The sequence below is a fragment of the Lynx canadensis genome, chromosome B2, assembly GCF_007474595.2.
Source record: "Lynx canadensis isolate LIC74 chromosome B2, mLynCan4.pri.v2, whole genome shotgun sequence".
Lineage (NCBI taxonomy): Eukaryota > Metazoa > Chordata > Mammalia > Carnivora > Felidae > Lynx > Lynx canadensis.
In genome coordinates this window covers 35,249,676-35,272,326 of record NC_044307.1, presented here as the reverse complement: position 1 = coordinate 35,272,326, position 22,651 = coordinate 35,249,676, and the positions used below count along the sequence as shown (strand labels likewise).

Genomic DNA, 22,651 nt, shown 5'->3' with positions numbered 1-22,651 from the left:
CTTACTGGGTCATAGGGTAAGTTGGTGCACGTCACCCCCTTGACTCTGCCCCTGCTCTTCCATCTGCTTTTTTTAAAAAAATTGTGGTATGATATGCCTAACATAAAATTTACCGTTTTTCAAATGTGTGGTTTTTAAAAAAATCTGTAGTGTTTATTTTTCAGAGAGAGATAGAGTGTGAGCAGGGGAGGGGCAGAGAGAGAGGGAGACAAGATCTGAAGCAGGCTCCAGGCTCCGGGCTGTCAGCACAGAGCCCGATGCGGGGGCCCGAACTCACGAACCGTGAGATCATGACCTGAGCTGAAGTCGGACGCTCAATTGACTGAGTCACCCAGGTGCCCCTAAAATGGGTGTTTTTTTTTTTTTTTTTTGATGTTTATTTGTTTTTGAAGGAGAGAGAGAGACAGAGTGTGAGCAGGGGAGGGGCAGAGAGAGAGCGAGACACAGAATCCGAAGCAGGCTCCAGGCTCTGGTCTACCAGCACAGAGCCTGACGCGGGGCTCGAACCCACGAACCGCAAGACCATGACCTGAGCCGGAGTTGGATGCCCAACAAACTGAGCCACCCAGGCACCCTTAAAATGTACCGTTTTAACCATTTTTCAGTCTATGGCCCCCATGACATTAAAGTACATTCACACTGTTCAACAACCAGTCTACCACCCATCTCTAGCTCTCTTTCGTCTACCCAAACGGATACTCTGTACCCATGAAATGATCCCCCCATTCCCTTCCACCTCCGCGTATGATTCATCTGTGCATCTCTCTTCCCAACTACACTGTGAACACCGTGAGGGCTGGGGCAGGGGTGTACTTATTCACCTCTGAATAAGAAAGAGCATGTATGATGCAGATGGGGCCGGGAGGACATGGCTAAGAAAATGTAGTTTCATTAAACAAACGAAAAGAATAAGTGTGTGTATAGGAGGGATATAATTTAACCCTTGTTTGAAGCCTGGGTCAGCTCTTGAGCTAATAAATCCTCTAAATTCAGTGTTGAGACAGTGCCCAGCACATAGCTGGATCCAAAATCTGTTTGCTTGCAGGATGAATGAAATATTAATAACTGTGCTACCAGTCATAAAATATTGGCCCTTTATTGAGCACTTACTAGGTGCTAGGCATTCCTAATACACAGACAGTACAGAGAAAAATGCCTGGCACTATATTTTCTTCTTTTCCTTAGGAGCATTATCACATTTAGCCTTACGATCACCCTCTGAGGTGACTAAGTTTTTGAATAAGAAACTCAGAGACATCGTGTCCCCCACTGGAGGTCACAGAGCTGACATATGGTTCCAGGTCTGCGTACCTCCGAAGTGCAGTGCTTTCAATATGTACTTGGTGATGCCTCCCCATGACAATGATCCAAAGTTGGATCTCTAACAATTTTTGCTTTTGTTTAAATAAAGCTAGTTTCCTTTTTTCTTTTTATTATAAACATTATAAACTCTCTAAAGAAATTCAGGCATAAGTGAACATATGGATTTTTAAGACTTCTTAGAATGTTCCGGGAGCCTGGGTAGCTCAGTTGGTTAAGTGTCTGACTCCTGACTTTGGCTCAGGTTGTGATCCCATGGTTCATGAGTTTGAGCCCCACACTGGGCTCCTCGCTGCCGGCTCCCAAGTGTGGAGCCTACTTGGGATTCTCTCCCTTTCTCCCTGCCCCTCTCCCACTCGCTCATGCTCTCTCTCTCAAAATAAATAAATAAACTTTAAAAAAAAGACTTTTGGGGTGCCTGGGTGGCTCAGTCGGTTGAGCATCTGACTTCAGCTCAGGTCATGATCTCACGGTTCATGAGTTCAAGCCCTGCATCAGGCTCTGTGCTGATGGCCTGGAGCCTGGAGCCTGCTTCAGATTCTGTGTCTCCCTCTCTCTTTGCCCCTCCCTCGCTCACGCTCGGTCTCTCTCTCTCTCTCTCAAAAATAAATAAATGTTAAAAAAAATTATTTTTGAGAGAGAGAGAGAGAGAACATGAGTGGGGTGGGGGCAGAGAGAGAGGGAGACACAGAATCCGAAGCAGGCTCCAGGCTCCAAGCCATCAGCACAGAGCCCGACACGGGGCTCGAACTCTCTATCTGTGAGATCATGACCTGAACCAAAGTCAGACACTCAACCGCCTGAACCACCCAGGCACCCCCCCCCTCCCGCCCCCCAAAGACTTCTTAAGATGTTCTGTCAAGATTCATGGCGACTCTATCCAGGGATGGTGGGATTTGGAAAACGTGCCCCTTATCAACTCCTCCTTTTGAGTTTTTCCTCCAGCTCAAAGGATGGATGTGTTGCATTCAGTGGCCTTTCTTTTTAGAGCCTTCTCTATTTGGAGAGAACTGAAGGTGGAGGTGATAAAAACTACCTCGTCCTTCTCCCCCCCCCCCCACCTGCGTTCCCCATAAGGACTTGCTTTCTTTTCCAAGGACTGGCCTTCCTCCAGCCAGGTCTAAGGTTGTTTTTTCTGAACACTGGTTTCTTGTTGAGGTTTGGGTGTGATAGGGAAGTGTCAAGTGAAACTGTTTTTCTCCAGGTAGCTGAGGTAAGCCTCCTATCGCTGGAAGAGCAGGAAGCAGCCCCGTGATAGGACGGGACGGGGCCGTAACTGGCCAAGGTTGGCGTGCACTGGCCCTCGGCTCTCTGGATTGGCTGCCCATGAGCTCAGTTCCTAGAAGTTAGGATATATATACATGGGACCGGGGCCAGAGCATCTTCTGAAACACTGGAAAGTGACAGCGGCAATAGCGGCATCTCCTTCCTGGGAGATTGAGGAGGACTCCCCCTCGATACGACTTCCAGCTGACAGGGAGCGGACCCAGACGATGCGAGGGTACCCGACGTAGAACCCCCTGGTCTGGAGGTCCTGGCCAAAGGTGTCCTGCGACAGAAAAGAGCGACTTCTGTGGTCTGAGGTTCGTTGGACGGTACTCTCTCCTTAGGGGGCCGGAGTAGTGGGTAGACATCTTGGGGGTCCTAAAAGTAGAGCAGACCCAAGACTCAAACCCTGAGTCTAACCCCAGTTCTGCTCCAGCTTGTTGGACCTTCCCTAGGCCTCAGCGTCCTCATCTTTAGAAAGAGCAGACTTCAGTGAAGGCATCTCAGCCAGACTTACAAGCTCTGAATTCAAGTCCCAGCCCTGCCACTCACTAGCCCAGCAACCCCGAGCAAGGAATTTCACTTCCTTGAGCCTCAGTTTCCTCATCTGTCGAATGGGAGCAGCATGACCTATCTCTCCTGCTCATTTCTTTCTTTTAAAAAAAAAAAAATTTTTTTTTTTAACGTTTATTTATTATTGAGAGACAGAGTGACACAGAGCGTGAGCAGGGGAGGGGCAGAGAGAGAGGGAGACACAGAATCGGAAGCAGCCTCCAGGCTCTGAGCCGTCAGCACAGAGCCCGACGCGGGGCCCAAACTCAGGGAGTGTGAGATCATGACCTGAGCCGAAGTCGGACGCCTAACCAACTGAGCCACCCAAGTGTCCCGACTCTTGCTCATTTCTTTATTGAGTGTTGTAGAGGTCAAATCGTAGATTTTATGTGAAGGTACATAGTGAAGGGAAACCTTGCATAAGCAGGAGGTGTTATTGTTACCCATGGCTGGATTCGATTTTTATCACGTTCTTGGAATTTTGTCCAAGGACAAGAAGATTTTGTGAAGAGTTCTGGTGGCCTGCTGCTCTGACAGGGATTTGAGGGGGGATTATAGCATTGCACTGCCTGTGGTCTTGGAGAGAGGACACAATGGGGTAGGGACAGGATGGGGCATCAGCAGAACGCAGTCTAGTCCTCTTAGGAGGTTTCCAGCTTTGGCAATGAGGGCCCCACTGCACCCACCCAAGTGTGCCCCACTGTGTATCATAGCGCCTGAAGTTCTGCCGTCGGGGAGCTCGTTCTTTTGGGTTTCGAAAGATCTTCAGGACGTGCAAATGCCCGACCTTTGGAAAATAGGCACCAGCTATAAGTGTGTCTGGCAGCGACAATAAGGAACAGGCAGATGGTCAAAGTCCACCCCTCTATGCTGCAGGTCGGCCTGGGCAGAGCTGGCCCCCCAACGGTGCCATGTGGTTGCTCAGATGTCCCTGTGATCTGAGGCTTCGTGCAGAGGTCCCGCCATGCTCTGCCGTGGTTGGGCCCTGGCTGGAGCCTCTGTCCTGGCCTAGGCCTCACGTTTTGAAGTGGGCAAGGACCAGCAGGGGAATATCCAGAGGAGGTGCCCAGATACCGGGGTGATGGGGATGATGGACTGGAACAGAGACTGCTTAAGGGATGACACGGCCTCCCCTCAGGGGTAGGCAGGACAGCCGCTGGTGACTTAAGCTCCGTCTCAGCTGAGCTTAGGAGCTGAGCTTAGCTTTAAGGAGGGCTTCCTTAAAATCTGGGCTGGCTGACAATGGAATGCTCTGCCTTGAAGGGTGGTGAGCTCCCACTCCACGAAATGTTCCAACAGGGGTTCTAAGTCTGCCCTGCGGGAATGTGGCATAAAAGAGTCCTATGCAGGAGGTGGGGCTAGATACTTCCAGGTCCCTTCTGGCGCTCAGAACCTATTAGGAGCCCCAGAAAGGAGAAAGAATACCTTGAATTGTTACCATCTAACACCTGAGAGGTGGGCATGGGTAGAGGATGGGTCTGGTGTTGAAAGAAGAGATGACAGCCTTGTCCCCCACTTGAGTCTGGCCAGTGGAGGTGGAGGGTCTTTCCCAAGAAGACCCTCACTACACTGTATGTGGGGGATGTGAGCTGTGGGTGGGACCCACATCATTGTGGGAGCCCAGGTTGAAGGCTTTGAACTTGGACAGAACTCCTACTCCGGGACTTTGGAGTGTCCGTGGGGCCGATGAGAAGTAAGTGTGACCTCAGGGTACAGCCCTTGATCCTTCAGCCTACTAATTGGCTTCCAGCCCAGGGGTCTGTGAGCCGCGCCTAGGGTTTACAATCTTTGCCTGTGTGGCACAGGTGTCTGTACGAAGGTACATGTAGACCTGTGACTCCATGTACACAGGTGACGGCATGCCTATGTGTAGACGTGGTTACCTTCACTGGTGTGGAAAGCAGGCTTGCTCACCCTTAAGTCCTTGTGTGTGTGTTCATATTTACGGAAAGCCACCGGGTGTAGGAGAGAGAAGGAAGGATTTAGAATCCAGAGAGGTGGATTCAAGCCCCAGCTCACAATGCTTCCCAGCTGTGGAAGCCCAGGCAGGTCTTTCAACCCTTCAGAGACTCAGTTTCCCACTGCCAGCCTGTCTGGTTCAGCTGGGAACCAGGCAGGCTCAGGTCCTGTCTCTGAACTTGGAGGTAGACATGGGAGTGGGGCGGGGGGAGGGGTGTGTGGCAAATGAGCTCAATTATTCCCTTGCATTTGGGGCAAGAAAACTACACGGTGTTATGAATCCACATAGGTTTATGTGTGTTGGGTGTGCTTCTGTGACACAAGAATATGTGAGCCCATTCAGGCTGCAGCGACCCATAGACCGGGGGCTCAAACAACAAGCCTTTATTTCTTCACAGTTATGGAGGCTGTGAGTCCAAGGACAAGGCGCCAACAGAGTTGGTGTTTTTAAAAATTTCTTTTAATGTTTATTTATTTTGGGGGGGGGAGGGGCAGAGAGCGAGGAAGACAGAATCTGAAGCAGACTCCAGGCTCTGAGCTGTCAGCACAGACTGATGCGGGGCCCGAACTCATGAACCGTGAGATCATGACCTGAGCTGAAGTTAGACGCTCAACTGACTGAGTCACCCAGGTGCCCCTAAAATGTTTTTTTTTTTTTTTGATGTTTATTTATTTTTGAGGGAGAGAGAGAGAGACAGAGTGTGAGCAGGGGAGGGGCAGAGAGAGAGGGAGACAGAATCGGAAGCAGGCTCCAGGCTCTGAGCTGTCAGCACAGAGCCCGATGCAGGACTCGAACCCAGGAACTGTGAGATCATGACCTGAGCTGAAGTTAGACGCTCAACTGACTGAGTCACCCAGGTGCCCCTTGTTTTTTTTTTTTTTTAAGTGCTTTTTTTCTTATAAATTTATTTTATTTTGAGAGAGAGAGAGTGCGCGTGTGCCCACACATGTGGGAGGGGAAGAAAGAGAGGGAGAGAGCGAGAATCCCAAGCAGGCTCTGCACTGTCAGCCCAGAGCCCGATGCGGGGCTCGAACTCACAAACCAGGAGGTCGTGACCTGAGCTAAAGTTGGATGCTTAACCGACTGAGTCACCCAGGGACCCCCAGATTTGGAGTCTTGTGAGGGCCTCCTGGTTCACAGACAGTCAGCTTCTCAGCGTGCACTTACGTGGTGGAAGGGGGGAGGGAGCCAGTCTCTTTCATGAGGGCTTTGCTCTTGTGACCTAATCACCTCCCAGACGCCTCACACCTAATACCATCTCACTGGGGCATGAGGATTTAATAAAAGAACCTGGGGGGTGGGGCACAGACATTCAGTCTATAGCAGTGAGTGTCTGTGGGTGTAGACTCTGGGCCCCCATGTGGGTGCCACACACGCTCCCTCAGAGGGGCCAGCTATTTGTTAAACATTTGTTGTGTGAAGCACAGGGGTGGAGAGGCGGGGCGGCAGAAGATCCCTGTGAACTGGCGCCAGAGCAGTTAGAGATAATGTAGTCGGATGAATAAACTGGAGAATGGTGTACGGGTGAGGTCAGTGTGTAACTGAGAAAAGAAAACAAAAGTGTCAGTATGCTTAGAAAAACCCCAGAAAACTTCCTGCTCCACAGTAACTCAAGGTCAGCCCCGTGTGCTTTCTCTGGTGGGTGGTTGTTCTTTTTAACACGTCACTGGCCTGTGTCACGTCTTATCAGAAGTCCCGTGATCTGCACATCACTTGGGTGTTCCTGAGCAGACTTGGACTTTGTTCTGAAGTCTGCTTTCTGCCAAGGCCATAAACGAGTTTACGAGAGCAGTTGGGTTTCCGTGCGGCAACAGTTTGCTGCAGTTTCAGGGTTACGGGTCTGGAAGCGCATCCAGGACAGGGTGAAATTCCCCGACGGGGTGCATGTGGGTGGACGCCCAGGCAAAGCTGGGGTGCAACACACGTAAAAAGAGGAAGGAAGGAGGAGGTCTTGCTTTGATGAGTTCTGGATCGGCGGAATTTTACAGTCAGAAAGTCCGCAAAGATTTAATTTCAGCACCCATAGAATTTGGGGTGTGTGTGTGTGTGTGTGAGAGCACGCGTGTGCGCGTGAAAACACAATCCTCGCAGGGCTTTAAAAGTCTGAGGACACGCTGGCCAAAGGGAGGATTTTCCAGGGTGTCTCCCCGGGGGTGGGTGGGCTTGGCCTCCTTGGCAAGCCACACGCTCTCAACTCCTGGGGCTGGTGCTGGCAGACAGAATCTTTGGAGTGTTACAGAGGAGGAGCAGGGGTAGGGGGGAGAGCAGGCTGAGCTGGGTCACCGCCGCCTGGAGGGGGAAGAGTTGCGGGAAGCACGGAGGGGGCGTGTGAACACGGTATCCAGTGCTGCAGCCCCCGCCCCCTTGCAGTACCCACCCCCATAAGAAAGGACGAGGCATGGGAAGAGTCCCTGGATTTGGAATCGGGAGGCCTTGGGAGATCCTGGAGTCTGTCTGGGGAAACGCTCCGATGGCTACAGCCTCTCCCAGCCCTTGGGGCTGCTGCAGCTACTGCTCCCTCCCTCTGGGCACAGGGCACGGTGGTTCCAGGGAAGGGGTGGCCAAATCAAGGCAGTTTTCTGGAGAAAACATTAAGAAGGAAACCACTGCCTGGTGGCATTGTACTGATGCTCTGATTGCAAGTTGCGGCGTGTCCTTTGAATGCAAGAGGACGCTACTGCGGCCATCAGCCACGGTGGAAACCGTTTCCATAGCAATGACAGCTTTTAAACAGATTATTGCGCCTCTTTTCCCAGTAGCTGGGAAATGCGCGATGTCCCCCCCTCCCCCCACCCCTGGAGCCAAGTTAGCGTATGAAGAAGAGGGACTGAGCCGGACTAGGGTGTTCTGTTGTGTTCTGCTGGTTCGGTGGTTTTGTGATCGAACAGCTTCTCTGCCAACCCCACCCATTGTGCCCTGACCACAGGAATATATGGAAAAAAGAGAGAGAACCCTAACACCATTCAGTAAATATTTCTGGCCCCGCTGACTTGGATCTTAAATTAAATAGAGCTTCAACCTAAATTTATCTTCTCTTAAGACCATGTGCTACTAAAGAGAGAGACAGAATAGAGCATTCCCGTCACCACCACTTACTGGGGTGCCCATTTGAAGAAGACCAGAGCATTCTCTCTGAGGGCACAACCTGTGTCTGGTTCGTTATCCCCAGCACCGGCCATAATTCCTGGTACTTAGTGTGTGCTTATTAAACCCTTGTTGAAAGACATAAACGAGAAGAAAGAGAATATTTTCCTCTATGATTTCTTAGGCTTACCCCACCCTACACGGTATTTTGAAAGCACAACCATAAGGCAGCCTCCGAAGGCTTTCAAGAGCATTAGTTAATTTCCATATAAGGTACAGACATGTCGTGCTACGAGTTTTTGTGTAACTCAAATGTTCCTTTTAAGGCACATCAAACAACAAATAAAGCTTTCCAAGTTGCTTGCTTCCTCCCCAGCCCATTTTCTCATTTCCTCCAAGATTGTCCGCGTGTGTCTATTGCTGCCCACTGGCCTCTGGCCGCCCTTTGTAGTCCCTCCTCCCCCATACTCGTGCTTGAAGGAGGGAAGACTCCCCGAATGTTACAGTCACCTTCAAATCTCTCTGTATTTCCCCATGCGTTTCCTCTCTCTCTTTACGTATTGTCCTCATAGTCACATGGATCCCTGAACATCTGAAATTGCAATTATAGATTGCTGGTTTTGCCTATAAGCTGGACATGTAACAGAGCACATTTTAAAGGAATGAGTTAGTCGGTAAACGCAGGAGACACGATGTAAATACATAATACATGAATATGTAATACGCTAAATAATACTTAGTAAATGCACGATGAGGCGATGATTACAAATTAGAATAGGCAGTGCAGGTGTCTGAACTCCACGGGAAACTCTGGGGGGGCTCAGATTTGGGATTCAAGATCATTTTAAAAAAATTTTTTTAAACTTCCACCGAAGGGCAAAGGGGGTCTGAACAACTTTGGAAAAATTGGGAAGCCACGGGAGTTTCAGATTAAAGACACACAAATGAAATTCACTGTTCCCATCCTGGCCTGCTTAAAATGCTGCCCAGGAGGAGATGGTTCTTTTTGTCTTGTGCATGGGCAGCTGCTTCCTTCTGGATGGAGAATGAAAGGCCCCTGCTGCTCTCATGTACATTTCCTGTAGGTTAACTACACACCCAAAGATACCCTATATATTGCACAGTTTACTAAATGAATAGTACATGTATTCATCTGTTGAATTAGTACTTATTGAGTGCTAGTGATGTGCCGGGAGCTGTTCTAGGCACCCAAGGTACAAGACCTAGCAAAACAGACAAAGGGAAGGGAGAGAGACTCAGACAATAAACAATGACACACACCAAGGTGTGATATTGCGTAACATCACATAGTACAGGTGGGGAGTATGTGCTCACGAGGGGTGCACAGAGAGGGCCTCTCTGGGAAGGTGACATTTCAGTAAAGCCCCGAAGGGAAGCAAGGGAACAAACCATAAGAATGTTCTAGAAAGAGGGAACAGCCAGTGTGAAGGCCCTGAGGCAGCGAGCAGTGCTTGTGTGAGTAGAGTGAGTGATGAGAGGTGGCAGGAGGCCTAATGGGACCAGGTTGTACAGGGCCTTCCTGGCCACTATAAGGACTTTGACTTTGACTCTGAGTGAAAGGGGGGCTGTTGGAGGCAGGAGAGTGACGTGCTCTAACTTAGGTTGGAAAAGGCCCCGTGGCTTCTGAGGGGAGAATCTGGAAGGAAGATGAGAGGACAGGAGGAGAACCAGTTGGGAGGTGATTATGGTAGTCCAGGCCAGCAGAACTGGGGCTAGACTCAGGCAGTGTTGAAGGAACTGGGGAGACAGGTCGGGGTCTGGGCGTGCTTTATGGAACCACCAGTCTTTGCTGATGGATCAGATGTGGGGAGTGAGAAAGCAAGGAGTCAGGGGTGACTTCAAACTTTTGGCCCAAGCGATTGGAGGAGTAGAGTTGCCATTTACCGAACTGTCTTGTGAAATATTCTTAACGGCCTGTGAGACAGACAGGCAGGTCTCAGGCATATTGCAAGTGAGGACAGTGGCACATGAGCTGCCCAGAGTCCCCAGGGGCAGGTCTTGGCCCCTGGCTTCCTATTGTTGCTGCAACAAAATACCAGAAACTCAGAGGCTTTGGAACAAAACGAATTCATTATCTTTCAGTTCTGGAGGTCCGAAGTCCACAATCGGGTCTCCACAGACTAAAACCAAGGTGTTGGTAAGGTCCTGCTCCTTCTGGAGGCCCCAGGGGAGTTACAGACCAGCTGTGACGTCTGGGGCATGACCTCCCATAGTTTAGTTTCCTCCTCTGGAAAATGTGGACAAGGATAGCCCTCCTTCCCAGGGCTTTTGAGGAATTTAACGGAGACAGCAGCTTTGAGGGCTGATATCACTCACATTGATGGGCAGGGTGGATCGGCGCACGGGGCAGCACTGGTAACCCGCCACCACGTCTCTGGTAGGTCTCCGGTAAGGGAGCTGTTTGCTTTGTTTGCAGTGCAATGGAGCCCAGGAAGCATCTGTCAGGGAGGAGAGCCAGGTCTCTGGATAGGTCACAGAGCCCCAAGAAGGTCCGCCGGTGCTTCTCCCTGCCCACTACCCCCTCCAGGAGGATGCTCCACCAGGCAGCCAGCGATGGGAGCAGATGTCCCCAGAGCCCAGCTCAGTCTGTGGAAGCTCAGGATGCCAAGGCCACAGCCCCCAGCCTGGAAGAGACCAGGGAGTTTCTTCCCACTGACCGGAGGCTGCCACAGGACACCAAGAAGGAAAAGACCCAGAGACGGGGCCAGCAGGGGTGGCTGAAGACCTTAATGAACTTCCTCCTGAGGACAGGCCCGGAAGAGCCCAAAGAAAAGGCCAGCCGGAAGGCAAAAGGGAAGGAGGGCCTCCCCAAGCCTGCAGAAACCCCGGAGGCACCAGGGGAGACAGCTCCGAGGAAGAAAGCCCACGACAAGAAGGCCAGTCGCAAGAAACACAGTCACAAGAAACATGTTGCTGAGGAAACCAAGGGGGCCCAAGATCAGGAGGCCGAAGGCCAAGAGATAGGGCTGCCCAAGATGGCTGCCGCCCCACGCCCTGAGGAGGCTGACCTGGGCCCAGCACCCAAGGGTGAGCAGACCATGCCTGGTAACCCCACTGCCCCAACCCCAAGGGCTAGGGTACTCTAAGCTGACTCCTCAAACCTTTCAACAGAGGGGACGTGGAAGTTGGGACAACCATCAGGGACAGCACCACCGTGAAATTTCTTTGAGGCAGAACAGCACGGTGGCTGAAAGCCTGAGGTCAGACCCCTGTTCCGCCATTCATTAGCTGTGTGACCTGGGGCTGGCGACATTCCTCCCCGAGCCTCGATATTTTTTTCGTCCATGAAATGGAGATGATAACAGTTGCTATCTCCTGGGTAGCCGCGGCCCAGAGCTGGCACGCGGAAGGTGCTCCGTTAAGTGGCAGCTGTTGTTAAGTACTCTAGTTGAAGGAGCACAGACCAAGGAGAAATGGAAAGGCAGGGAGGGAGGTGAGGGGGGAAGCCTAGCCCCCAGCATTGATCCCTGTGCGAAGACTGGGGATGGGGCCAGAGAAGTAGATAGAGCCATCCGCCCTGGAGGCCGGATCTATACTTGGCTATTTCCAGAATACACCTGCTCTGTGACCTTGAACAGATTGCTGCCCCTCTCAGAGACCTTTGGGTCTTCATTTGTAAAATAAGGAAGCTGGACCCTCCCCCCCCCCCCCCAAGGTGCCTTTCTTCTTTGACTTTCAGGTCCTGGGGTTGAATGCCCCACAGGCACCTGGAGGGAGACAGAGCTTTGCCCTGTAGCTCTCAAAACTCTCCCTGTTCTTAATGAGAAGGATGTCTGGGTTGATGCCACCTCTTTTCAGATGGAAACCTTGGCAGGTTTCTGATTTTTTTTTTTTCTTTTTGGTTAAGCCTAGTGCTGGCTGCAGCAGCCCATCCTGCTGTGAATTCTGTGTCATTTTATTGTGCTCACGAACAAAGTCAGAAAAATGTCACTGATGCCACTACTCCCGTCCCCCACACATACGCTTCCTTTCCTCTTTCTTCCAGGTGGGAAAGGTTCTGGTCTCCACCAGTCCTTGCTCATTGAAGCCGGGGGTCCTGCAGCATCCGAGGTTTCTTCTCAAGCCACAGGTCATCGGCCCGAAGAGGAACTCAGAAAGCTTGACCGTGAGTCCTCATCTTCTTAGTGTCCTCTTGCCCCGCAGCCGGGGAGGGGGCCGTTACCAAATGAGATGGATTGTTCTGGATGACTGCTTGCACCTTGGATGGTCCCTCTCAAAATGCATGTACTGATCTTGCTCCTTCTGGCGCTTCTGGTCACATTTACTTATTTTAGAGTTTCACAGAAGGGAGTCTCAGGAATTAGAACGGCCACTGGCAAATGTTCCTGCCTTATGTGTTAATGAGCATGGGACTTTTTTTAGTCTTTTGAGATTTATGGAAGGAATGTGATATGGAGGAATATAGAACTTATATATATTTTTAAATAGATGCCAGCGTGGAATAGCTCTACGTACACTCCTATACTCACAATCGTCGACCGGAGGCCAATATTGGCTTCAGAACTGTGTGCGTGTGTAATTTTGTGGCTGAACCATTTTAAGGAAAATGATCCCTCGTCCTTAAATATGTAAGCACACATCTCCGAGAAATGACTACAGTGTCACGCACAACCACAATGCTGTTATTGCCCCTAATAAAATCGATAATGAATGCTCTACTAATCTAATTCCCTATAAGGAAGGGGCATATTTTAAGAGATGTCAAACATCTATGCATCTGTCAGAGAGTAACTAAAAGGCATTTAGTTGGCTATTTTGCAGGCTGTTTATTTTGCATGCTGTTTTTTCAGACGAGAGAAGTCAGCTGGTAGACTGAGACAAGGAACAAAAGCCAAGCAGGATTTATAAATGAGAGAGAGGTGAGGGGTGAAAAAATCTGCAGTCCAGGGACCAGGGAGCCTTAAACAAACCTTTTCTGTAAACGGATCAGCTGGCAGGTAGCAGAGGCAACTCTGGGCCTATTGTCTTTGGATCAGTCAGCCGGGATATCAAAGAAAGCCATTCATGTCGTTTGTGGTTTCTCTGTAAAGATGTGGTGTGAGGCATCGATGCGGCAGGCTGTCCGTGTCAGGCCTGCTGGGGTCCCTCTGCCCTGCACCTTAGTGTCGCTGGGTCTCTACCATTTCCCCTCCCGGAATTTTGCAGCGTTAGCCTTGTAAAGTATCTCCAAGCAGAGTTCCTTGATGGCCTGACAGCCTGCTGAGGGAAGCGGGGACAAGGATCATGATTCACACTTCACAGGGAAGGAGACGAAGGCACAGAGAGGTTAAGAGACTTACTCAAGGTCACACGGCTGGCCGAACCCAAAGCAGATATTTACAAATCCGTAAAGGTCAGAGGAAATAATGAGGTCACAGGTTGAATGCTTGAAGGACTGACCTGAAATTGCCTGGGTAAAATTTTGCGCTTTGGCCTCCCGCCCTTTCCCTGTGGATCTCCCAAGCCTCTCTCAGAAGGACTAGCTCCTGGGACATGGTGCTTTTCGCCACTTCCATGGCCTAACAGCATCCTCACTTAATAGAGACTCAGTTGATCTCAGAAGTTCAAGACAGTCATTAGAAAGAGTTCTCGGGGCATCTAGAAAGATTAACTGGGTGCATTTACTTTTTTCCAGAGGATAAAATCATCAAGATGATAGTGGAATTCCTCCAAAAAGTGGGAGACCAGTGGGAGGAAGAGGTAAGGAGCAAATGGTCTGCGTAGACCCCCCCCCATCCCCCCCCTCCCCCCGGGGGCTCGCTGCTTCCTCCTCCTCCTCCTGCTCAAGGCCCGCTTGCCCAGTGCTCCCCAGCTCTAGGCTCTGTCACCTCCCTCGCCTGGGGCCACCACGAAGCACTTGGCTGCTCTTTAGTTGTTTCTCAGAGAGCCTTCCCCTCTCCTCAAGGTCAAGGGCCCGACCCAACGGTTTCTCTCATTTCTCCCACAGCAGCTTCAAGCTCCTCAACCAGAGGTGGTTGTACAGATTCCAGTGTCATTTGACAGGAAGAAATTCCAAGAGAAAAAGTCTAGCTTCAAGAGAGCGTTTTCTCATAAGAAACATGGCTCTGAGGAGGCTAAGAGAGCCGGGCCTGCAGACGTTTCCAGCCCGGAGTCCCGGCCACCCAAGAGGCCCAGCTTTCTCCCCCTGTGTGTTGGGGGCCATCAGCCCTCCACCTCCAGCAGCCCTGGTGAGCAGGCTCAGGGTTACCATAGCAACACTGCAGCTGCCTCCAGCTCTGGAACCTTCTGCGGGGCTGGAATCGGCCATTGGAAGTCAGCCCTCCTAGTTCTGACTTTTGCTCTGCTCTGAGCAGCGTGGGGAGGGCAGTAGGGAGGAGAAAGGGATGTCAACAGGTCACCTCCCTACACGAGACCTCTCTGGGCAGTCCAGCTAAGCCCCCCGTGGAAATTGTGCCGAGGAATCCCCTAGCCCTCCACATCTCTCCACAGCCTCAGCTGCTGTACCCCGGCAGGGGGCAGCTGTGCAGGAAGGAACCACAGCCTGGGAGGCAGGAGGCCTGAGTTCCGACCTGTACTTTCTACCTCATTCCCCATCTCCGTGCCTGACTCAGTCTCCTCACCTGTAAAATAAGACACTTCCCTACTGTGTGTCTATACTCAACCAGTTTTCATAGCCGTATCATTATCCCCATTTTACAGATGGGGGAGCTGAGGCTTGGGGAGGTAAAACAATGTGTTCAAGGTTCTGTGGCCCACCAGTGATGGAACCTGAGCTACAGAGAGGATCATCCTGGGTGCCAGGGAGGAACAGCCTAGCCGCTTAGCCTGGCCAGAGGAATTTACATTTTAAAAAGGAGCCCCGGCGGTGGAATTTCCGGCCACAACTGGAGATACCTTCGTGCAGGGGGATTCTGGCTCTGCTGCATTACTTCATGCCATGGAATCAGGCATTTACTCTCCAAGCCAAGATGCCAGAGGGATGAGCTTGCCAGGGAAGGGAGGAGAGGAGGGCAAAGCCCAGGAAAGCCGGTTGTAAAGAGGTGCAAAGGGGCAAGGGAGCTAGGTCTGGGCCAGTACATCAGAGCTTTGACCCTGACCCACAGCTCACCTCTGTCCCAGCAAGGCCTTTGCATGATCTAGCCGTGGGGTGAACTCTGGAACCTCTTCTAACTTGTGTGTTAGTTAACACCCTCACCCTGATTAAACACACCCGCCATTTCATCTTGCTTCTCAGGCTCGGAGGAACCCAAAGTCCAAGAGGTCCTGCCTACAAACAGCGGGGGTCTGAGTCCCTTGGAGCTTTCCACCCCAGCAGGGAGCCAGGGACCCGAAGAGGACTTGCAGGCGAACAGAGCCTTGGAATTCAGTTAGTACCCCCTCCTTTTCTCAGACACCCCTCGGAAATCATCCGGCCTGACCCCATACTGACCCAGAGAGAGGCAGTAACCTGGCCTTGACTTCCTCTGGGGGCCGCAGGCCGGGAAGGGGCAGTGTGGGGTCCAGAGCACCGACCCCTGTCTTACTCGAAGTGAGCCTCAGCAGTAAAATCACAACAGTGAGGACGCCCTCCTCGATGAGGCCGGCACAGGCCATGCCAGGAAAGCCTTGGTCCGTGGCAAGGGCTCTGTAGATGATGTGATCTTTAGGGCGTGGGTTTGCATTGGACTCTGACCTCTTCCATCTGTGTGAACTTGGATGAGTTACTTCATCTCTGGTCTCAGCGTCCTCAACTGCAAGATGAGGGTAATACCAGTTCCTAGATCCTAGAGTCCTCGGAGGCGCTAATGGAATTAATGCTGATAAAGCAGTTAGAGCAGTTAATAAGCTATTTAGAGCTAATGAATGTTACCTGCCATTTACTGCTATTATTCCTGTGGCTGTGTAGCCCTGTAGCCTGGGGAGAAATTGAGAGGCTGGTGGGGGTGGGGGGGTGGGGGGGATGGGGGGGCTAGGGGGGTGGGGGGGCGGGCGGTGGGTAGGGGCCACAGGAGGGAAACACCACAAACGGCAGCTGCTGATGCTATTATTAACCCCTTACCAGTGGCGGAGCCCTGGCTAGAGAGTAGGGTGGGGGCAGAAAGAGAGAGGGAGAGAGAGAATCCCGAGCAAATTTCCAAAAGAGAATCCGATGCAAGGCTCAATCCCATGATTTTTTTAATTTTCATTAAAAAAAATTGTTTTTAATGTTTATTTATTTTTGAGAGAGAGAGAAAGACCAAGCGCAAGCAGGGGAGGGGCAGAGAGAGAGAGAGAGAGGGAGACACGGAATCCAAAGCAGGCTCCAGGCTCCGAGCTGTCAGCACAGAGCCTGACGCGGGGCACGAACTCACGAATCGTGAGATCATGACCTAGGTCGAAGTTGGACGCTTAACCGACTGAGCCACCCAGGTGCCCCTGAAGATACTTTTAAAGATCTACTTCCCCCACCCACCCCCCATCCTATCTTACCTGCTTTTCACAGAAAATGTGCCTTGAAGGGGAATTGAGAAGGGCCCCTGTTCTAAGTAGAAGAGGACGGTGCTGGGTGAGGGGACTTTTGGGGACCAGGCCTTTCCACATGGCCTTGAGGCGCCTTCTCCTGGAGGCAGCGGCCTCTGTTATTTTCCTCGCACTTAAAGTGGCACATCTGGGTGTTCGCTGACCAATGGAGAAGTGAACGTATTGCAGCTCTGCCCTCAGGCCACTTCCGAGGAGTCTGAGGTGTCCGCAGGCCAGGGCCTGGGACACCCAATAAGTGCAAGCTCATTAGCACATGGAGACCTGTGAGAATCAGCCAGGAAGCCACTTGGGCCTCAGGAAGTGAGGACTGACCGTAGAAATGCTTTGCAAACGTTTTGTTCTTTTTTAGGAGAATTCATCCAGAAGATCATTGCCCTACTCCAGGATGCGGAAGAGCAGGGGGGAGAGGTGAGGAAGACACTCCCCACGTAGATCTTGACCCTCACTATGAACACCCCCACCCCTGCCTGGCATAATAACTTCCCTGCCCTCCCCCATGCTACATCTTTCCAGAGCCTGGCTCCTGTCGCTCCTCCTTCCCCAAGCCCCCACCCCCACCCCCATCGCTGCCGGCCACTCTTGCTCTGGCCAGGCCGCACCCTCTGCTCCCCAGCGGGTCTCAGTTTGTTTCAGGGGGTGCTGGTGTCCTTCCCCGGCTCACTCACAATCTCCTCACGGTCGGGGCCCTGGCTCAGTTTCTCTCATCTCCCCCGCAACAGGTTCGAGTCCAGGAACCAGAGGTGGCTGTAGAAAACCTGTCCCCACCCTACAGAAGGAGATCCCAAGAGAAGAAGTCCAGCCTCAGAAAAGCTTTTTCTTATAAGAGACATGGCCCCAAGGAGCCCAGGAGAGCGGGGGCCGCAGGTGCTGCCAGCCCGGAGTCCCGGCCGCCCAAGAGGCCCAGCTTTCTGCCCCTGTGTGTGGGGGGCCATCAGCCCTCCACCTCCAACAGCCCCGGTAAGCAGGCCCCGCGTGGCCATGGTCACAGAGGCTGCCTCTGGCCCCAGGCCTCCTCCAGGGCGGGCTTGGCCAGCTTCATGGCTTCTGCTTCAGGCTTGACTCTCTTGCTCTCGGCTCCGAGTGGGGCAGGGAGGTGTGGGAGGGCTGCGGAGAGGAGGGGGCCGCTGACTGCCAGCTGGACTCACCACCCACAACACACGCCCTCCCTCCACCCATACAAAAACACACCAACACTTAAAAACAAATGCCGTTTGGGGCGCCTGGGTGGCTCTGTCCGTTAAGCCTCTGACTCTGGATTTCGGCTTGGGTCATGATCTCACAGTTCGTGAGCTCGAGCGCCGCATAGGGCTCTGCTGAGAGCAGGGAGCCTGCTTGGGATTCTCTCTCTCCCTGTCTCTGCCCCTCCCCTGCTCATGTGCATGCTCTCTCTCTCTCTCTCTTCCTCTCTCTCTCTCTCTCTCTCTGTCAAAATAAATAAACACTAAAACAATAACAACAACAAATGCAGTGTGAGAGCAGCACATCGGTTTATTGGCTTAAGGGCATCAGACTCACCCGAAAGCTAAGGAGGAAACACAGACCCGGGTCTCATGAAGTAGGATATGGCCTGGGCCTCTGCTTTTTCACCACTGCCAAGTGTGAGGTATACAGTGATTCCCTTGACATGTATGGAGTGCCTACTGCATGCCACGCTCACACATGGGATCTCGTTCAGCCCACTTACAGCCTGGTGAAGTCAGGCTTGTTATTCCCACTCGACAGATGGAGAAAGTGAGGTTCAGACAGGCTTAGTGATTCAGTAAAGCCTCACAGAGTCACGGGGAAGTGGGCTCATTTAGGGGGATCTTGGCAGGCCTGCTTTGTTTCCTCCCGGACTGTGAGGAGGCAGAGGGGGCTGGTGGCAGAAAAGAGGAATGAGATTTCCAGAGGGGGTAAAGAAGGCCCCGTGAACGCCTCTGAGGCGGGCCCAGGGGACTGCGGGCTTGCTGAGGAGCCTGGGAAACCAGGACCCCGTCTGGTGCCAGTGTCTTTGGACAGTTTCTTGTCAGAACCTGGGCCCCGTGATGGACTTGTGGATTTGAAACAGGCACAAAACACTCACACCATCTCCTTTCTGCCCTCAGACCTGGAAGATGTCGAGTTCCAGGAGTCCTCGCCTGCAGAAGAGACACCTGTGGGATCCTCCGACGTGCCCTCCCAGACCAGAAGTCACCAGCCAGAGGGGGGACCTCAGCCAGACGGAGTGTTCGAATCTAGTTAGTATACCACCCTGCTCTCTCCTGGGTCAGCTGGCCTAGGGCTTCTTTTTGCATGGGTCTCACAGGCTGAATTCCAGTAGAGACTGGGAAGGCTGGGGAGACACTGGCAGGGCAGGGAGGAGGCAGGGTTGGCCTTTCAACGGGGGCTCTTGGGGCAGAGGTGCAGATGGAGAGTTCTCTTCTCGTAGAGAACCCTGTCTGCTCGGTGGGATGTAACTTCGGTGGGCTTGCTTGAATGTTTCATATCCAATTCCTGCCTTGCCCTGGGTCTCATAACCAGTGGCGGACTGGCAAACAGGCTGAGGGTGGGTGCTGAGCGGGGGCAGGGGGGAGCCCTGATTTGTAGCGTTTGCAGATTGCTGTGATGTAAATATTCCCACCGTGGCTGATTTCAAGCTGCCAACAGTTGATCACAAAAGGTCCACAAATATCCTGAATGCTTGCGATTAGGTCTTGGTGCAGGCCGCCACGTGCGTGTGGCCCTTTACAGCCCGGACCGGTGGGTGTGTTCCTGTGGCATCTGTGGCTGTGGCGTCCCCCCCCCCCCCCCCCCGCTTTCTGATGAGCTGCTCTGGGCCCCCGCTCCCATTCCTGACCACGCTACTCTGTAGCCTGGACCGGGGACACTGGGAGGTCTCAGGTTCCCCATCTGTCGAATGGAGCTGAGGTGACGCTCAACTGGCCGACGTCCTTTCAGTTTCTATACAACAAACTCAGATAAAGCTTTCACTCTCCAGCCCTAGTTTCGGGGAAGATTTTTCTTTGCCCTTCGAAACGAATCTGTGTGCTGTGCTTTAGAGACAAAGTGCCGTCTGTGATAGATGGATGTGTTGTTGCAGAACTTGTCAACAGCCCCTGAATCCTTCTTTGTTTTCCTTAGAGGAGCTGGTCATCCAGAATCTGGTGGCCCTTCTCCAAGAAGTGGATGGCCAGTTGGGGGAGCAGGTGAGGAGTGCTCGGTACCCCCAAGGCTGAGGCCTGAGTTCAATCTCTATCCCTGCATCCAGGTGACCTTGGGCATGTCCCTCAACCTCTCTGAGCCTCAGTTTTCTCTTTTGCAAAATGCGGGGGGGGGGGGGGGAACTACCTACTTGACAAAGTTTAGTGCATGTACGGAAACTGCCGGCCACATAGCAGATGAGATAAATGTTAGTTTACAATAATATAATGCTCACGAGGTTTATCCTGCCAGCCAGGACCTCCCCCCATCCAAATCCCCCTTGCAGTTCAGCTCGTGTCCCACCTCCCTCCTTCCCCCAAGTCCAGCCTGCGGGTCCTGCTGATCTCGTCCTCTGCTAGCTCCTTTTCACTCTGTCTTGTCGCACATTTCAGCATCTACGTGGTCTCCAATCCTTCCACGCTTTTAGATTGTCCTCTCCTGCTAGATAGCCTGTGGCCTCACAGATAGACTGAAAACCTCACAGTCTACTTGGAGAGAGCAAGAGAGATCGCATCTGAGGTGGCAGAGATGAGCACGGGCCGTGGACGGGTCATGAGCATAGCGGACGCTGTGGGTACCTCGCCTTCCCGCCACAGTGCACGCCGGCCCACCTCGCCGCTGCCGGCACCCGCATCTTTTGGCCTGAGGACCGGCCCCTAGAACCATTTTACCACCCACGTGGGAGGCCAGAATGATCGCCCCCTACCTCCCGAGAAGCAGCCCTCAGCTCATGGAAGCTGGTGTATACATAACTCAGGCCCCTTGCCCCTCGTAGTGCTAACTCTGAGGAGTGTGCTCTACGCGGGCTCCCGGAGCGCCCTGTGAGGAACACGCTCAGCAGCCAGTCTGCGTGGGCTGCCTTCCCCTCCGACCCCAGATCTCCATTCCCCCATCGCTGTTTCCCAGCATCACTACCTGCACCCGAGCCCTCGTCTCTGGGGGAGCGCAACCTGGGACACTTAGGTATTGAGAGGAGGCGACTTAAAGTGAGAACGAAAATTCATCCAACATCCACTCTGCGTGAGACATTTGACATCAGCTAGCTCACTTCCTCCCCTTCCCCCAACAACACTGCGTGCGGGTGGGGGTATCGTTCCTGCCATTTAACACATGACTAAACAGAGGCTCAGAGAAGTCACAGAGCGAGGAAATGCCGTTGAAGCGTCCGTTATACAAAGACCTGCACTTTTTTTTTTTTTCTTCCCCACCTTGTCCTGATGCTTGGAGGTGAACCTCGCAGAACAGATTCTGAGAGGCTAGAGGTAGAGGAAGCATTTAACAAGGAAGCTCATCCCAGGGACGGGAGGTGTCCAGCCCAGTCTGGGCTCGTGGCGTTGAAGGCGGGGGGAGCAGTTGGGGGAAGGGGGCTACCTGCCAGCAACACTGACGGCCGGCCTTCATTTCTGCTTCCAGATCAGGCGACATCCCAGCTTCAAGAGGTTTTTCTACAAGGTCTCGGACTCCTCCCTCAGGAAGCTGGCAGCCACCCTGCACAGCCAGAAAGCCCGCTCTCCTGAGCTGGGCAGGAACCTCACCAAGAGACCCTACCAGCTTGCCTTTGGCCTCACCAACAAATTTGCCAGCAACAATAGCCACGCCGTCTTCAGCCTCATGGGCCTGTGCTACAGCCACGCCAGTTACACCCACTTCCCGTACAGGGAGGCCCAGCAGGTGAGAAAGAGCCAGACGGCACAAGCGAAGACAAGTTCAAGATCCCAACAGGATCCTCTTACCGTCCTCTCCCCTCCCCTGCTGAGTTCTACGTTGGCTTGTTTTCCCGATGGAAGCTCCTTAAGACCTTTGACCTCTCTTTCCTCAGCTTTATTTTCTTTGCCCAGATATGGGGTTATTATGGAGAATTTGCCCTCTCGGTTGGGTTAGGCAGTAGCTTATGGAGTTTTTGTGAGAGACATTATAGAAACATCAGTTCTGATATCCTCAGTGGCCCTAACTCCGTCTCCTGGTTTTACTAACCATTCATTCACTCATTCATCCATTCATTCATTTAACCAATAGGTGTTAAGAGCCTCCACTGTGCCTAGCTGTGCAAGGTGCTGTGAGAGCCTGAGGATGGTTCTGCTATAGAAAAAGACAGAATGTTTACTGATGACAAAATTAAGTATCAGTAAAATGCCAGATTAGTGGTCGCTGAGGCCAATGAAGTGATTGGTCCTGGAAGCCTTCCAAAATCTATGTCAAAAGGCGTAGATTTTTGCCCTTGGAGGATGGCGAGGAGAAAGAGGGGGAGAAAGGGCCAGGAGAGCACTGCAGGCAGGAGGTAGTGAGTAAAGGTCCAGAGGTGACAGCTGATGTGCTGTGTTGATACGTTAAATTAGGAGCCTGTTGTTACTAGAGTAGGACCCACAAGTAACTGGGCTATGGCTAAAACCTATGTTCTTTTTCTCCTCCCAGAACATCACAAATCCTGAGAGCCAGAGTCCAGATTAAGAGCTGTGCTTTGCGCTCAAGTTCCCTTGAGCTATCAAACAATGGCGGCTTTGACCAGGAGCCTCGGAAGATGCCTCACGATAGCCCAATCCAGTGCTTCACAGACATGAATGAAGACGAGAGTGGATGGCCACCTGTGTCCCTGAGCCCTTGTGGGCTCTCTGAGACTGAGATACACAAAGCGTTCTTAACTGGAGGCAGAGGCCATGTTAGCGGAAGGAGCTGGGGAGGACTGGGGAGGTGGGAGACCAGAGCTCCGCCGGCTGACCTGCCCCAAACTTGCTGCGAGACCCTGTACTTGTGTGCCCTCCTCTCCAGACCTTGGGCAAGACTATGTGACCCATCGGACCCCTTCTGACTCTATCATGCTGAAATCTCCCTAAAGGGGGGCCGTCGGTGCTT

The 22,651-nt window shown here is 52.4% G+C and overlaps 1 protein-coding gene across 1 annotated transcript; it reads left to right on the top strand.

The window, feature by feature from the left end:
* Positions 1–10,734: 10,734 nt before the first annotated feature.
* On the top strand, positions 10,735–22,249 carry BNIP5 (BCL2 interacting protein 5). Its single transcript, XM_030317064.1, has 11 exons — positions 10,735–11,230; positions 12,189–12,308; positions 13,818–13,882; positions 14,130–14,370; positions 15,378–15,509; positions 16,992–17,050; positions 17,338–17,599; positions 18,727–18,858; positions 19,742–19,806; positions 21,215–21,472; positions 22,214–22,249. Exons 1-11 carry the CDS (start codon positions 10,735–10,737, stop codon positions 22,247–22,249), a joined length of 1,866 nt encoding a protein of 621 aa, XP_030172924.1.
* The last annotated feature ends 402 nt before the right edge of the window (positions 22,250–22,651 follow it).

Coding starts and splice junctions, on each gene's coding strand:
- BNIP5 (XM_030317064.1), top strand. CDS start 10,735: ATGCTCCACCAGGCAGCCAGCGATGGGAGCAGATGTCCCCAGAGCCCA. Junction 13,883..14,129: donor GAGACCAGTGGGAGGAAGAG/GTAAGGAGCAAA, acceptor TTTCTCCCACAG/CAGCTTCAAGCTCCTCAACC. Junction 17,600..18,726: donor CTCCACCTCCAACAGCCCCG/GTAAGCAGGCCC, acceptor TTCTGCCCTCAG/ACCTGGAAGATGTCGAGTTC.